We start from the raw sequence: 17,826 nt of genomic DNA on the forward strand, positions 1-17,826 counted from the left end.
TTGCAGCTCAGCATCTCTAGTAACGGTGTGTTCAGACCAAACGCGTTTTGAGAGTTTTGAGCGTCAAGAGCGTCAGGTTTACATGGAAAGTCTATGTGGAGGCGCGGCAAGGAGGCGGACGCGTTTTGAGCATCACACGGCGAAAATTTAATATGTTTTTTAAGGTTGACGTGCGTTCAGAGATGGAAAATCTGAACTTTTACCGCTTGACGCGGGGCGTCAACCAATCAAAGCAATCAGCACGCAGCTCATAGAGTACGCCTACGATTTATCTGGTGAACCCAGACATGGGGCTGAGACGCCCTACGACAGCGTTCCTCATCGCATGCGGCTCGCTGACTCTTGTCTTGCGGCTCGTGAAGCAGCCTCTGGCTTTCTGAAAATGCATCTAAACAAGTCATACTGATCCTCAACGCTGCAGTTCTCTCCACTAACAAGAGCTGCAGGCTGCTTGCAGAAACTCTGCTGTCCTAACGGCCCTAACTGACCCTGTCAGGGTTGCCAGTTCTGGCAGATTTCAGCTGCACCGAACGGTAGCTCCATATATAAAATGAAAAAGAAACGCCCACATTCTGGAGGCATTATTGTATTTTCACCATATACTGTTGCATAAGAAGCCATTACTACGTGTAATATGTAGGATAACCATTCCTTGCTAAGAAGCTGAATGTAACTGATTTGGCAACAAAGCAGGATACTTAGCGTGGGAATCACTGCCCTACGACGGCGTTCTCTAGCTTTATTTATTAAATAAAACCATGTGCTACTGCACCGCCATCATTCAGACTGACCGGAAGGAAAGCTCCGCCTTTCCTCCTGGAAACGCTCCTGCCGCTTGTCTGGAAAGAGCGGCAAACGCGGCAGGAGCAAAAGTGACAGTTTAGTGACCAGCGTCAAGGTTTCGTTTGGTCTGAACACACCGTTGAACAGCTGAGATTTACGCACAATAAGTCCAACTCCACGGGGTCTTAAAGGGACGTCAACACATGACAGATACACGACGTGGTTATTTACTGGACAGAAACTAAAAGTCAGAAGGAGGCAGCAGGTTCAGGGTAACACAGAGGAAAGACACCAGCATGATCCCAAAGAAGCAACCGTTGCCAATAAATCTGCTAAAGGTCATTTCTAAATTCTCTGTAATCCGTTGTTCTGCTGAGAGGAAGCTCCTGATCTTCCCAGCAGGTCGTCAGGCCGCGCGGCAACGTCTCCGACCTCAGTTAGCGGGAAAAGTTCAAAAACCAGACCAGACTGAACCAGTAAGGCTGGTTTGGAGATGTTTGGTCATAAAACTCAGCAGCATGGAGCGGCTGTCAGCACGGTGGTGGAGGGATGATGATCTGGACGCCTTGCAGTTGCTGAGAGGACCATGACCTCCACCTGGCCGAGATGACCTTCAGAGAGCTGCAGAAGCAACTCTGGAAAGAGAAGTGGACCAAAGTTCATCCCGAACCCTGGGAGAGACTGATGACGTCGCCACAGCTGAGACCTTCTGCTTCTAAACGTCACGGATCAGGGACTGGACGCAGGTCCCAACATCTCTTATCTTCAGAGACATGGAATCCTTCTCCTTCCTGCATGATTGCATCTGGTAAAGCAGATTAAAATGAATCCTTCAGCTGATTCTCAGAGGAAGAAGCAGTGAACGCCGGTATCATCAGGAATAATTTAACTTCCTCTGAAACGAAGAGCGAAGCGGCACCTCCTGCATAACAGCACGTCTGGATTTAATTGGATTTATTTGGTTTGAGTTAAAGTGAATTTGACTGTTGAGACATCCTGAAGGGAACATGTGGAAACTGTGAACGCCGCTCTGAGCAGCCTTCAACAAACAGAGGAAGAGGAGGAGGAGGAGGAGGCTGCTAACACATTCCCTGTGCATTACCGCGAGTGTGACAGCTCCATCTGGGAGATGTTAGACGGCTATTAGCACGCCACGAGGCCGCAATGGGTCCACACACACACAGGAACACACACACAGCGGCGGTGTTATTCCAGGCGTGTGCTCCGGCAATCACAGAGAGAGGAAGAGAGATGAGAGGGGGAGGAGGGGGAGAGGGCTGATGGCAGCAGAGGCAGAGCTGATCTACAGCAGCGCACGGCTCAGCCTTCAGAGAACAGAGCTTTAAAAAGTCTGCTTCACAACACCAGTCGCTCTCGGGTTTGTTCCTGAACGCGTCACGCAGCGGAGATGTGGCGTTCAAGTCAACGTGAGCTGCAGGAGATCCACTTAAGTCTGATTTATGGGAAGCGTTTGGGGTATGAAACGGTGTCAGAAACATGTTCCCAGACTGAGCCGAAACTCTGATTACAATACGGCGTGACCGTAAAATCCAACAGATTTCACTCCCAGTAGAAGATCAGCAACGTGTCAGATGGGGAAACTGGGACCTTTCATCGTTTCACAGCCGACTTCTAAAGATGCAACACGTCTGTAAGAGGTAGGAACAGGAGCGGCAAAAGGCTCGACAACTAGAGGAGCGTTGAGTAATCAGGTTAACAGGTCAGTAACATGGAGGGTAGAAACGCAGCATCTCAGACAGGCAGAGTCTCTCAGATGGACAGAGCTCCACCAGTCCCAGAAAAACTGGGTCAAAAATGTGGAACGACTTCAGAAAAACACGGCTACAGGTAAATTATGAAGACTTTGAGGAACCCACCATCTACAGAGTACAGAAACATCTAAAAGATTCAGGAAACCAGGAGGAATCTCTGTGCGCATGGGACCAGGATGCTGGTGGTCTCGGACCCTTCAGGCAGAGCTGCAGAGCAGACATGATTCTCTACTGGAAATCACTGCTTAGATTCAGGAAGACAGAAATCTCTGTCAACACATTTGCCCTTCAAACCCTCACATGCAGCTTCAAGCGCCTTCATGCAAAGAAGAAGCCATATGTGAAGAGGATCCAGAAATAGTCCCGCCTTCTCTGGACCCCAGCTCATTGAAATGGTCCGAGGCAAAGTGTTCCGTGGCCAGATGGATGAAGATGTGAAATTCTTTCTAGAAAGCATGAAGGGCGTGTCCTGCAAGGTAAAGAGGAGAGGCAGCATGCAGCTTCGTCTCAGACAGTTCAACAACGTGCACACGCATCCGTCATCCACCACAGCAGCATGGTGGAGCAGCAGAACTGGTCTGCTGCAGTCCAGACCTTTCACCAGTACAACACATCTGCAGCATCATGGGAGCAGCTGGAATCCTGCATCAGACCAGAGCGGGACGACATTCCAGCAGCTGCTCTCACTTCCAGATTTTTACAGACAGATGTTAGCAGAAGAGGGGATGCTAACGATGCTAAGCGGCACGTTGTTTTAACACGTTAGAGAAGTGCTTCTGCCATCAAATTTAATGTCACATAATATTTTCCATGAAACACTTTCACCACCTGATTGTTGTTTATTCTCTATTGGGCATTAAATCACTTTTACACAGCGTCCCATTTCTTTGTAAATAGAGTTATAAATAAATCTGCTGGTCTTACCTTGCAGGTTGTCCTTCTTCAGCAATGCAGGCTCACGGCGCCCTCCATTAATCTCTGACCTCTCCTTGACAGGTGGTACGTCCACTCTAAGCTTCCTGTCCATTTCTGCTGACCACTGGCCAGATGGCAGCCATTGGCTTAGCTCTCCAGGGAGGCGGGGCTTGTTGAGTCGCAGACCGTTTAACTCGATGCAGACCTTCAGCTTCTTTACGTCTTCCAAAGTTGAGTCTGTTTACAGCAGATGATTAAAACAATAAAAGTCAAGGAATTATCTTAATTAAATGTTCTTTCAAACTCATAAAATTCCAAAGAATCCTTAAAAGAAATATGAAAAACCTTCATTTTTCCAGGTTTGGAAGAACTTAATAAACATGGATTGAAACTATCTTTAGTCTTATTCACATTATTTAATGAAAAACAATGTGCTTTGTCTTAAAAGCACATTGATTTTACCTGGTCTCATTGACTGAATTACGGTACTGAAAAAGTGACAGAACAGAAAAAGACAAGAACATGTTTTTTAGTTGCTTCAGGGACTTTTATATAAAAGTTGTTTGTCATTTGCATACAGCAGTAATAAAATAGTCTAGGGAATATGGACTGCAATGACTGAACAGGAGGCCCAGCATGGAGCCATGGGGAACATCAAGTTATAGTGTAGCAGTGTCTTAATGTTGGTGAAACACTACTAAACATAATTTATTCAAGTATTTCTACATCAGCCACCAGCAATGTACGCAGTAGCATTCATTGCTCCTATTTTCTGTCGTATTCTTTGTGAGTTTGGTGACTTAAACTTTTTTTTAAAATTTGTTTACTCTGCAGGTCATTGAGTTCGGCTACAAGTTTACAAAACCTGGATGTCAACAATGCCCTAAACATTGCTGTTTAACCATTATATGGTTTCTGAACAACAGCAAGTTAAGGCACATATAATGTTATCACACATACAGTTGCGTGTCATCTGCATACAGGCAGCAACCGACAGACAAGTATAAATATACCGCAATAACAAAAGAGAAAGGGACCCAGTGCAGAGCCTTGTGGGACAACTTACAAGTGAATTAGTTTATGAGTTTATACAAAACAAAACTACAGTACAATAGAACAATACTGAACTGAAATGAATAAACTGGATTAACCCACTGATGAAGATTTTCTTACCACTGCTGAGTTTGGCTTTCTTGTTGGGGTTTTTGGTCCCATCTTCATCTTCCTTCTCATCCCCCTTGTCCTCCTTGTCCTCCTCCCTCGCCCTCTTCTGTCGGCTGCTGCTGATGCTGCTCTGATGGAAAGGCTCCAGGCTGAAGATTCGCCGTCGGTTTATTCCCACGTTGGGATTTGACACGAGGGCGGAGGAGTTTCCCTGTAAAAGGCTGCCGGCTGTTGGTGGAAGCCTCTCCTGTTGTTGTTGTTGTTGTTGTTCCGGCTGTGAGACACAGTTTGTGTTCTGGTTTTCCTTTGGCTGAACATTTCCTCCTGCTTCCTCATCTTCCTTCTTCTTTTCCATTGGGGCATCATTTTTATCTTTGAGGATAGGATGGCTGTCAGAGTGGTGGGAAAGTGGTAAAGGAGGAGGGGAACCTATCAGGGAAAACAAAATCTTTTTTTATTCAAGTTTAAGCAGTTAGTTAACACTAAGCAAGTTTCTTAGAGCCACTATAACATTCTTGTTTTAGCCACCAAATGGATCTTTAAGACAGCATTTTAGGAGAACAAACACATCTTTACAGAACTAAAACAAGATTATTGTAATAATTAAATTCTAATTAGAAGAACAGTTTTAACCATTTTGGGATGACTAAGCATTGATTCAACCATCTGGACATGGGGAGGAGGAACGTGGTGTGAGAAATTGGATGCAGTCCAATGGTGCAATAAAATAGATGATCAGTCGTCAATGAGAAAAGAGAATGCATCAAACATCTAATCTTGCTTAGATCCATGTAAAACTTTTCTCTTTCTTGTCTGAAAAAAACAGAACTTCTGTTCAAAACATGTTTCTATCCACCTTATTCACCTGCTAAAGGTTCTATCAGGTAAAATTGGAGTTTCAAATTACAATATCACAATTTTGCAATCTCAGGATGGAGAATGCATGCAGAATAGAATATATCTACAGATCTTGGGCCCACACCGCAGCAACTGGAACTCCCTACAATGAGGGAGTAGATGTTGATCTTAACTTTTCATGACCTTCCCTTGGGACGATACCCCCCATTCCACATTTCAAATTCCATTCAAGTCCCTATTTTGGAAGTTGGCTTTTTAGCCCCAAACCCTCTAATGGCACCAGGACATCCCAAAAATCCAAAAGCCCAAAGCAGCCACAGAGCAGACAAGCCTGAAATCCCCTCCGGTGCATCAGTTGAGCCCCCTGGAACTAATGGGGACAGTTTCAGCCCATTCTGGACCATGAATTCAAAACCCTATGGTTCTAAATTCTGTTTAATTCATCTCTATAAACGTTGTCGTTTGGAATCTGGCTTTATATAAATACTCTGGTAAACCACTGAGGATTTATCTAAACCATCCAAAATACCATATTTTTCTGTCCATAATGCACACTTAAAAGCTGCTAATTTTCACAAAATTTGGCAGTGCGCCTCTGACTCTGACGGCAAAAACAGAAGATGACGTTGACGGATTTGTTACAACAGACTGAAAAAATGTGTGTATTTTAAAATAAGTACTGGTACTGTTGTTGAACAAAGTTTAACCAAACTCACTATTTTGCTTATGTTACTTTGTTTTACTTTTGGTTTAGCAAGCACCCGGTGCACCTTATGTATGATTTGAAGACAAAAATAGACTCTGTAACTGAGGTTGTGTCTTATAATGTAGTCCGCCTTGTGCCCTGAAAAATATGGTGCATAAATTGGACATTCTGGGTGATTTCTCTGGGGCTTTAAATATACTTCTAGTACAACTCTAAAACTCCAAGTGAAAGTTATTATCTACAAGCTAAATTATGGTGTTACTCCTACTTCTACAATGGTTTCCATGCTTTATTGTACAAATTATTCCATTCATGAGAATTTTAATTTTTCCACATTTCAATCTGTTATGATTCTTTCCACTTGGAAGTGGGTCCAGGTCCACATAATTCAGTACACCTGATCCCAGAGGCAGAAGACTGGCCCCTTAATGGCCCACAGATGTCAGTTTCATGTCTCTGCCATTTTACTTTCCCAGTACAGCCTGTAACTAGTTTGGGTTCAGCTGCCATATACCTCAGTGAGGGTGAGACGTAGAGCCCTTGCTCAAGTCATGACCTTTCTGCTCATCCCCCATTAGTCTTCAAAAACTCCACCTCAAGCCTAAAATATGATTTTCAGAACTCTACCAGCTCTTGACCACTATTTAAAGGTTGTCTGACTGAAGTCACCCAATGGTGAATGGATATTGTGGGGGTCCCTTGGAGTACCCTGAGAAACCCCAGTTTGGCTCCCATCCAATTTCACCCCCACAGGGTCAGAGGTCATATAACTGGAATTAGACCAAGATCCAGTTTAGTTCCAAAAGTGGCAATTTCAGTATTTTCTAGAGTGGCCACTGGCCATTGCATGGACACCCCAATTGCATCCCTGCCACCTTGCATTCCCAAAATACAACCCTTCAAAAGTACAGGGTCCCCAGACTGGGGCTCCCTCTGGCCCAGAAGGAGAAAAGCCTACGATCCCGGTTTTGACAGATCCTTGCAGGTCCTCACTGGAGATGCCTGTTTAGTCCACCTGTTCTTCATTATAGTGTACTTGCTCCATTTTGTGCAAGACTGCAGGAACTCTGAATCGGACTAGGCCTGAGAACTTGAAGGCCAATCTGGACCTTTAGACCCCAAATGGGAACCTGGAGACTCAGTTCTCACATATGCAAAAAGCTTCACAAGACAAGTCCAAATTATTGACATTCAAAGTCAGAGCAGACAGACAATTCACCAAGACAGTCATCTTGGTAAATTTGAATTCCTCCAATAGACCCCAATTTTTTCTATGGGCATTGCTGACCCTACTCCTGAATGAGGCCAGTCAACCTGCAGGACCTGGCTAATGTGGAGACATTAACTCAAACTTTTCAGCTACAAATCACATTCTGACCAATGCTGAAGAGCTTCCAGACAATTATGTAATGATTGATTCTGTCATGATAATTTCCTACATTCCTGAAATACAGCCATCCAGAGTTGGGGTATCCTTGGGTTTGGCACTCTCCAGCTGAATAGCCCATTGACCCAGCTGGCTCACCGGCCAGGCTAAACAGGATGGTGGTATTTTGGGGATCAGTGAGAAAAGATAAAACCAAGTTAAAGAAAGATGCCATGTCAGGTGACCAAAATAGGTTGTAGGTACTAGGTCACAAAATAAATGCCCAAAAAATCAACAGCTTTTGGTTTAACAGGCAGAAATAGGCAACCTCTTCTAAATTCCTGTAAAAACCTATTGTGAGGATCTCAAAACATGTCCAGTATGGACATCTACTGGTACACAATAATTCTAAATACCATATTCAGATTTCTGTACATATAGATATAAATCTGGATTCCAATTCCATATTTACATCTAAGTGAATGGGCAGGTCCGAGTAATAAACTGGCCTTAATCTGCCCCCCCCCCGCTCCAACATTTAACTGTAATCTAGCCTTTATCAAACCTAAATTCAACCTTAATCTAACCTAAACCTCAGTTTAACTGGAACCTAATGTAAAACTATTCTATAACTATTTTTACCTCAATCTAACCACAGTCTAACTTTATTCTAACCCTAGTCTAACTGTAAACTCTCCTTAATATAACAAGTTTAAACTGAATGTAACCTTAATATACCCTGAATCAGTGGTCACCGACTTTGGTGCTTGAGATCTACCATCCTGCAGGTTTAATTGTTTCCCTGCTGCAACAGGCTCATGAACAGAGTGTTGCAGAAGTTGGCGAGTTGTTGGAGAGCCTTTTGATTTAAATCAGATATTTTGTGCCTCAGAAACACAAAAAACTGCCGCATGGTAGATCTTGAGAAATGCAACTTGTGACCACTGCCAAAAAAGAAACATAATCTAATCTAAATTTAACAGAAATCTTACCTAAATCTAATCATTATCTGAATTTAATCTACCCTACTTTGTTTTATAATCTAATCTTAATCTAACCAAAATAAAACTGTAATCTAACCTTTATCTAATTTGAACTTTCCTCTGATCTAAACCTTTGTCTCTGATAAACCTTTTTTCCATTATTTTTCCTTTTCCAGACCATTTCTCTCTCTCTCTCTCTCTCTCTCTCTCTGTCTCTCACTCTCTCTCACCATGTCTTTCTTTCTCTGCTGATCACCTGACTCAGAGCGTCCCGCTGTTTCAGGCCACATTAGGCGCCATGGCAACGGGCCATTAAAAGCAATCATCTTTGGAAACGTTGTCCACGTGTGTGTGCCGCTGACTGCTGCTTACAGATAAAATAAAAAATACCCAGAGCAGTGACTGCCGATGTGTTTCTGTGCAAGGTAACCTGTTGATAAATCCAGCTTCAGATACTTCGTTCATTACCGTCCTCATTTACAGGTGAACAAATTATCTGTTGGGTTCAACAGAACCTCCGTTATCTTCCATTTCATATTCAGACTCCTAACATTAAAACGAAACACACCACACCACCAGTCTTCCTTTCAAGGTCAATGAAATCTGTAAATGGAAGAGCACTACCCAATTAGATTAGTTTGAGATAATTCTAAATGTTTGTTTACAGAGTTGCTTTACGTTCACTTGGGGAGAACCACAAGATCAGTACTGTGCCATTTTACATTTTTTTATGACATGAATTAGACTATTTCTTTTTCAGCCAATACATCTTAATTATACATCATTCTTCCAGTCCCAAATCTAAGGAGGATCATCATGATCTTCCCTATCACCACCACCATGCTGGAATACTTTAACTTCAATGAACTTCAAACAGAAGGTGAGCAAAGTCCAGCATGAAACTGGCCATAGAGGCAGACCTGGAAGATGGATTGTTTGAAGTGTTCTGGTCCATGATGGTGGACCTATTTTTCTTCCTCCAGTTGAGTCAGTAATTGCACCATTTACAAATGAATATGATTAAAGTTTGGCATCAAGCCTCTGATCATGTCACTCCTTGAGTATGTTGCTAAATTTGATGTCAGAGTGACGAGAAAACTAAAGTCCTTCTGGTAGATCATGAGGCTTACCATGTTGAGGTATGCAAGTATGACAAGAGCGAGACAGGAACTGTGTGGATTTAACAAACCAACCACATTAGATAGGTATGTTTGATATGAGGTTGCTTCGGGGGTTCTGCAGAGGGGACATTGGATAGTTAAATCTGTGACTGAGGAGGAGCAGTGTAGTTTTCATCCTGTTTGTGAACCAGCTCTACACCCTCTGCAAGGTCTTGGCGGTGGATCATGGGAGTTAACCTAACCAGTCTATATGTGCTTTGTAGAGAAGGCGCTTGACCATGTCCCTCGGGGAGTTCTATGGGAACTGTTTCAGGAGTATGGAGTACCAGACCTCCTTGTGCAAGCTGTTTATTCCTTGTACGATCAGTATCGGAACTTGGTCAATGTTGACGTTAATAAGTTGGATTCATTTGTCACAGAATTTGTGACAAAGATTACCCTTTATCAGGAAACAGAAAGGTGTTGGTTGATCTATTCTCCTGCTTTCACCTACGGTCACGACTGAGCAGTTTATTGCTAAAAGCAAACTATCCAAACAAAGAGAGGCCCACTGGACACTAGGGGGCAGCAGAGCTGAATGTCCAGCTTCATCTATGGGGAAAACACCTTTTCTTCATTCCTTATATGCTTAAAATCACTTGTGTGGTTTAAGAACAGGATAAGCAGAAAAGATATGATGTGGCTGTTGCTTTTGTGGCATAATTACATCAAAACCAACTGAAATGATTGACATCTACTCATCATGAGTGAAAAACTGGATGGGAATGTCATGGCATCAAGATGAAGTTATCTTAGTTATAAGGCTGTGGGTATAACAGAGATAATACAGGTTGGAAACAGGGGTGCCCCAGGGCTCGGTGCTTTGCAATGTTCCCTTTTTACTATACACCTCCTCACTTGATGAAGTTACTGGCTCTAATGGCTTCTCCTACCACTGCTATACAGATGACACTCAGCTTTATCTTTCCTTCCTACTTGATGATACAATGGTCCACATAAATAAAGGATTGCCACCACCAGTTAAATCTGTCCAAGACTGCGTTCATTATCTGTCCAGCTACTCCTTCCTTCCCTCCACAGATAAGTATGCAGATTCTATCACATCTTCTGCCCGGAATCTTGGTGTCATGTGAACAACCAGCTCACATTTAAAGTCCATGTTGAACTGGTTGCCTGTACTTGCCGGTTAGTTCTCTACAACATCAAGAGAATCAGACGTACCTGACAGAACACACAACAAAGCTTTTGGTTTAGGCATCTCATGCACTGCAATTCCCTACTGGCAGGTCTGCCTGCATGCTTGGTTAAACCTCTGCAGATGATTCAGAATGCAGCAGCACGTCTGGTCTTCAACCAGCCCAAAAGAGCTCATGTCACTCTGCTGCTAATCATGCTTCACTGGCTTCCAGTTGTTTCTGGCTTACAAAACAATAAGCCAAATGGCTCCTGTCTCCATTCACAGCTAGACTCTTTTCCTCTGTTGTTCCCTGGTGGTAGAACAATCTACCGAACTGTAAGGTCTCCAGAGTTCTTATCTACTTTTAAGAGCAAGCGAAAACTCAGCTTTTCAAGTAGCTTTTCTGCACCTACCTTAACTCTTCTACTCGACCAAATGAGTTAAAAAGACTTGTCCTGCTAGCTTGTTCAGTTAGCCTCAGATAAATGTTAATTAGCTTGCTATGATTTGATTTTTCTTTTATTAAAGTTTGCTGATATAAAACAAACATTTCCCTTTGGAAAGGACTGAGTGTCTTTTATCATTACTTAAGGTTACTTACATGATTTATCTGTAAAGTTTACTGTGTGACTTATAGGTCAATTACTAAGTATGTTATGACTTTATAAAGGACAGGTACAGACTGTTTAGCTCCAGACCAGCTAGCAGCAATGACGTCTTCATCACAGCCTTAAATAAACAGCTGATAAGTCATTGGTTCTCTCTGATCGTATTTTAGTGGTAATCTAACAACTCTTTGTTCTTTTTGTTTTGCACAGTGTTATTAACACTGGAGTTCCGGGAGCTAGGAAAATTTTTGTCAGGCTGGAGTCCCCCTCTCGCCATCTTAGTTGAAAAACAATAGGTAATTTAGTAAGGTGATTGAATGATTAAATGTGGTAGAGGGAGGGGGAAAGGCAAAAATTCCTGGGAATTCCAGTCCTAGCCCTCTGATGCATGAACTAGTTAAAAAAATAAATGTAGCATTTTTAACATACAATATTTCACTCCTACAGGCATGTACAGACACATTTTGTTATCTTTAATATTATTTGATTTTTTTTAGGTAATTTATTTTATCTATTCAATTGAAAGATTTATAAACTAATATATTGTCATATTCATATAATAGAAATATTGTATAAAAATTTAAAGTAGAAATTCTTGTCGTTTTTATCACTGAGGTAAACTTAGTAATTGTGTGCTTGTGTGTACATTAATTTCCGACAGCAGTAAGTCTGATTCATTTGCAGTGAGGATTGGACTCCGCCAAGACTGCCCTTTATCGCAGATTCTGTTCATAACTTATATGGACAGAATTTCTAGGCGCAGCCGAGGTGTTGAGGTGATCCAACTTGTTGGCCTCAGGATTGGGTCCCTGCTTTTTGCAGATGACGTGGTCCTGTTGGCTTCATCTGGTCGTGATCTCCAGCTCTCGCTTAAGCGATTTGCAGCTGAGTGTGAAGCGGCTGGGATGGGAATCAGCACCTCCAAATCTGAGACCATGGTCCTCAGCCGGAATAGGGTGGATTGCCCTCTCCGGGTCGGGAGTGAGGTCCTGCCTCAAGTGGAGGAGTTTAAATATCTCGGGGTCTTGTTCACGAGTGAGGGAAGGATGGAGCGTGAGATCGACAGACAGATCGGTGCGGCGTCTGCAGTAATGTGGACTCTGCACTGGTCTGTCGTGGTGAAGAAGGAGCTGAGCCAGAAGGCGAAGCTCTCGATTTACCAGTCGATCTACGTTCCTACCCTCACCTATGGTCATGAGCTGTGGGTCGTGACCGAAAGAAGGAGATCTCGTATACAGGCGGCTGAAGTGAGTTTCCTCCGCAGGGTGGCCGGGCTCTCCCTTAGAGATAGGGTGAGGAGCTCGGTCATCCGGGAGGAGATCAGAGTAGAGCCGCTGCTCCTCCACATCGAGAGGAACCAGTTGAGGTGGCTCGGGCATCTGGTCAGGACGCCTCCTGGTGAGGTGTTCCAGGCACGTCCCTCTGGGAGGAGATCCCGGGGAAGACCCAGGACACGCTGGAGGGATTATATCTCTCGGCTGACCTGGGAACGCCTCAGGATCCCCCGCAGAGTTGGCAAATGTGGCTGGGGAGAGGGAAGTCTGGGCTTCCCTGCTTAGGCTGCTGCCCCGCGACCTGACCCCGGATAAGGGGCAGAAAATGAATGGATGGATGGTATATATGACATTTTATATTATATTGTTTATTATTCAGTTAGTGGCAGTGTGTTGGGTGTCTCTCCAAATATGGCATCCTCACTTATGAATATACTAGAAAATACCTTTTAAACAGATGTTCACTGTCACGGACAAGATGCATCAAAGGGTTAAAATCACTCAATATTAATTTTATTCAGTGATACAGATCACAATTTTCCTTGAATAATATATATAATTTTATTAGTAACTTTGTTTGTGGGGCTTAATTTATGTTTAATTTTGGCTAGAAAATGCCTCTGGTCACCAGCTGTGCATTGTGTTCGAAAGAACGAGATACAAGCAGCTGAAATGAGTTTCCTCTGCAGGATGTCTGGACTCTCAGAGATAAGTTGAGAAACTCGGTCATCAGGGAGGGTTTCAGAGTAAAGCTACTGCTCCTCCACACCCAGAGGAGCCAGATGACGTGGCTTGGGAATCTAGTTAGGATGCCTTTTCTGGCAGTATCCCTCCAGGGGGCCCTGAGGAAGACCCAGGACACCCTGAAGGGACCACGTCTGCCAGCTGGCCTGGGAACGCCTCAGGGTCCCCTCAGATGAGTTCAGCTTCTTACATCCTCCGTGAGAAGCTTCATCTGCAATGGAGACGGGATCACTAGTCAGAGATGTCTGCTTTTATATGTAGTCGTGTTGTTTCATATTTAATGAGAAACTTCCTCCACGGCAGGGCGGATGGTGCACATGACGGGGTCTGTGTGTTTTAATGCCACATGATGTAAAAATTTTCAGACATTCTCACCACCTCAATCAGCTGTCTTGGAAATGGAAATGGTAAATGGACTAGCACTTAAATAGCACTTTTCCAGTCATGCAGACCACTCAAAGCGCTTTACACCGGGGATCCCCAACCCTGGTCCTCGAGGACCGGTATCCTGCAGGTTTTCCAACTGTTCCTGCTGGAACACACCTGACTCAGACTCAGAAAAGACTGCTAAATACACACTGATTTGAATCAGGTGTGTTGCAGTGGGGACACTTAGAAAACCTGCAGGACCTGCTTGAGGACCAGGATTGGGGATCCCTGCTTTACACCGCATGTCACATTCACCCATTCCTCCCCCAATGGGCACATTGGGGGGGAGAAGCAACCAGGGGTTCAGTGTCTCGTCCAAGGACACTTTGGCACATAGTCAGGGGAAGCCTGGAATCGATCTCCCACCTTTCCTGTTGTAAGACAACTGCTTTTCCTTTTCAGCTACAGACACTTCATGAACCGTTTAATCAAAACAATCCGATTTATCTGCATCATCAACTGTCAACTTCATTCTTTTTCATGGTAACCACAGCAACCATAAATGTCTAACCAATCACACGGTACTTCTCGGAGCCAGCCTCATGTGTCTAAAACTGTCTTTAACCAAACATGTGAGAACAATATGGCATCAAAAAGTTCTCTCTTCTCATGGAGGATGTAGCAGGCTTAAGATGAAGTCTCCATCGGTAGGGAAGTCAGAGCTTTTCTGCTTGAACTGGTAACTTTACAACCCAACCTCAATAAGCACCAGAGAATGTATATATGTCCGTATCGATGGATGAATTATCCAAAGATACCCAATCCATCTCCATATTGTTGACAATGATGATGATGATGTTACCACGTCACACTCCCAAAGCCCCTCCAACAGAGCCCCTGAATGGTCATCCAGGTCCAGTTTATCATGTGAGAATTCACTTTCCTTTACCAACACACATGTTGTCCTGCAGTCATGTTTCCATTTTTTCATCTACGTGTTTCTCGAGATGATTGTCTGCTCTGTCTTCCTAAAGACGGCGCAAGATGTTCTACACCACCTGCACCACCACCTCCATCAGGTCCTGTATCTTCATATAACTCCGCCATAACCAAAATGACAAACAAAACTTGACTCATTTCTTGGTCGTCTTTTCTCTCCCACCCGTCTGGTTCATATTCCAGTAGGCAGAGTTTCCATTTCTTTACAAGTCATCTTGGCTTTGGTCGTGTGGTTCCCCAAACAGCCCACAGAGGTCTGTTTGAAGGGCCACAGCCCACCCACCCCCACAAAAACCAGCATAGTCACTGAAGCCTCCAGCAGTCAGTGAAACAGGTGTAGGACCAGTGGGGGGAACTGGGACTGGATGCCGGTGTAGCGAACAAACAGAAACTTGTCCTGAAAGAAGTTTTTTTCTCTTTGTGTTTGGAAGTTTGACTTTGTTTGATGTGGATGTGAGAATGTGAAACACCCGGTCCGTGTGTTCGAGTCTGAATGTGCAGACTCCACTTCCTGGAGAAAACCAGCAGTGCGCTGGCTTCCAGAGAGAGGGTGCACCCAGAGTTCAGGAGAGAGAGAGAGAGAGGGTGGGGGGGGTGAAGAGAGAGGGAGAGATGGAAAGAGAGCGAAAGAGAGAAGGAAAAGCGGCAGACATGGGAAGAGTTGAAAAGAGAGAGAGAAAGAAAAAGAGAGGAAAAAGCGAGAGAGAGACGGAAAGTTGAAAAGAGAGAGGGAGAGAAAGAGGGAGTGAGATCAACCAGAAAAAATGAGTGTGTGTTTCGATCCTCATGCATGTGTGTCTGTGTGTGTGTGTGCAAAGAGCGTGCACGTCATCCTGCAGAACTCTCCGGAAATCCTCTTACCTCTCGGAGCCTCGGCGGTGGCTGCAGTGGGAGTTCTTCCTCCTCCTCCTCCTCCTCCTCCTCCTTCTCGCTCCCCCTCACTCGGCTGGCAGCTCTCCCATCCTCCCTCCTCTTTATTCCTCTCCTCCTCCTTTTCCTCTCCTCCTTCTTCATCCCTCCTTCCGTCTCCCTGCTGGCCGTCTGCCAGCTCGTCTTCATCTCCTCCTCCCTCTTCCTCCCTGAGCTCCAGCTCGGAGAAGCGCAGCATCGCCCGCTGAGAGGAAACACGACAGCAGAGAGAAGAAGCTGTTGGTGTTTGTCGAGTGTGAAACACAAACTGTTGTTATCAGGAGGCAGAAACCGATCAGCACTTTCAGCGCCGATCTCTTATCAATTGATTGGCTCATTAAGTGATCTCACAGTGTTGTCGGCTTATTGACACCAAACTAGTTGATTCTTCTGTGATGGATTCACTTCGAGTCATCAGGAAGTTCTGATCCCCTTCGTTACATGTTCCCAGTAAAAACAGATGGCAGGAAACGTAAAACCAATCAAACATGGCCGATACGTTCTGAACCACCAATCGCAGACATGAAAATCACGTTATAAAACGTCCCACTCTGCCAAAAAATCCTGAATCACACATCAAGCTGCTGATCTACGGACAGAAACAGAAGCAGAAGACTCTGCCACGATCTAGTCGAACACTAAGTCCTGTTAAAGGTTTTAAAAGTTTCGAGCTTCTCCTACATTTCCTGCCTGAAGGACATGGAATACCTCAAATCTTCCCTCAGAATCACAGGTATTAAAATGAATGAAAGAAGAAAACCAATGAAGATATTCAAAGTGAAACGGTAACAAAATGATCACAGGCGTCTCCTCGGCTGCAGTCAGATGGTCTACGTCCAGCACCGCTAGCTGAGTTAAACGGTTTCTGACTGATCTGATCTGACTGAGACATAGTGATTCAGGAACTACAAACAGCCTTTTAACATGGATCAGAAGCTTAACATCCAGATCATGACCAGCAGTAGACCTTTTACGCCAGCAAGGCTCCGGCTGACTGATGGTTCACGACCTGGAAACTGGAAACAACTCGTGGTTCTTCTACGTCATTACAGGACAAAAGCTGGGCTCGTTTGATCAGTAATCATACCTAATAATTAATCAGCTTCAGACAGTAAGAAAGGAATGCCATGACAGAAAGACTTGGGCTACATGTTGTTACATGTCCATCTTTCGAACCACTGGACAACCACTGCAGCAGTAACCATCAATCTATCCATCCATCCATCATCTGCGGGGGCAGCAGCCTGAGCAGGGAAGCCCAGACTTTCCTCCCTCCAGCCACATTTACCAACTCTGCGGAGGGATCACAAGGCGTTCCCAGGCCAGCAGAGAGATATAATCCCTCCAGCGTGTCCTGGGTCTTCCCCGGGGTCTCCTCCCAGAGGGACGTGCCTGGAACACCTCACCAGGGAGGTCCAGGAGGCATCCTGACCAGATGCCCGAGCCACCTCAACTGGCTCCTCTTGATGAGGAGGAGAAACGGCTCTACTCTGAGCTCCTCCTGGATGACCGAGCTCCTCACCCTATCTCTAACGGTGTGCTCAGACCAAACGCATTTTGAGCGTTTTTGATCCTCAAAACACTGAACGCTCGATGTTGGTCACCAAACTGTCACTTTTGTGTCCAATGCTCCTGCCACATTAATTGCTTGTTGGGAGCGATCGTCAAATGCGGTGGAAAAGAGAGGGAGGAAAGTCTGAGCTTTTCTTACGGTCAGTTTGAATGATGGGGGATGCTGTAGAGAGAGCGGCATGGCTTTATTTAACAAATAAAGCTAGAGAACGTTGTTGTAGGGCAGTGAGCCACCAGCCGCCACCCCCCCCCAAAAAAAAGCGTAGCCATGCTACGTATCCTGCTACATTGCCAAATCAGTTACATTCAGCTTTTTAGCAAGGAATGGTTATCCTAAATATTGCACGGAGTAATGGCATACTTATGCAACAGTATATGGTGAAAATACAACAATGCCTCCAGAATGTGGGCGTTTCTTTTTCATTATACGGAGCTACCGACGGAGCAGCTCTTTGGTGGAGTTCGGTGCAGCTGAAATCTGCCAGAACTGGCAACACTGACAGGGT

General features: G+C 44.5%; 1 protein-coding gene across 1 annotated transcript in view; it reads right to left on the reverse strand.

The window, feature by feature from the left end:
- Positions 1-17,826, reverse strand: part of LOC306773914 (BCL-6 corepressor-like) — an 87,020-nt gene that overhangs the window by 38,100 nt on the left and 31,094 nt on the right. The window contains exons 6-11 of the mRNA XM_079263857.1: positions 15,701-15,953; positions 13,541-13,682; positions 6,907-6,968; positions 4,644-5,063; positions 3,480-3,707; positions 792-839 (exon numbers count right to left, since the gene is read on the reverse strand). Of these exons, the coding sequence (XP_079119983.1) occupies positions 792-839; positions 3,480-3,707; positions 4,644-5,063; positions 6,907-6,968; positions 13,541-13,682; positions 15,701-15,953 (1,153 nt within the window). The remainder of the gene's footprint in view (positions 1-791; positions 840-3,479; positions 3,708-4,643; positions 5,064-6,906; positions 6,969-13,540; positions 13,683-15,700; positions 15,954-17,826) is intronic.

Source organism: Telmatherina bonti (assembly GCF_933228915.1).
Source record: "Telmatherina bonti genome assembly, chromosome: 24".
Classification (NCBI taxonomy): domain Eukaryota; kingdom Metazoa; phylum Chordata; class Actinopteri; order Atheriniformes; family Telmatherinidae; genus Telmatherina; species Telmatherina bonti.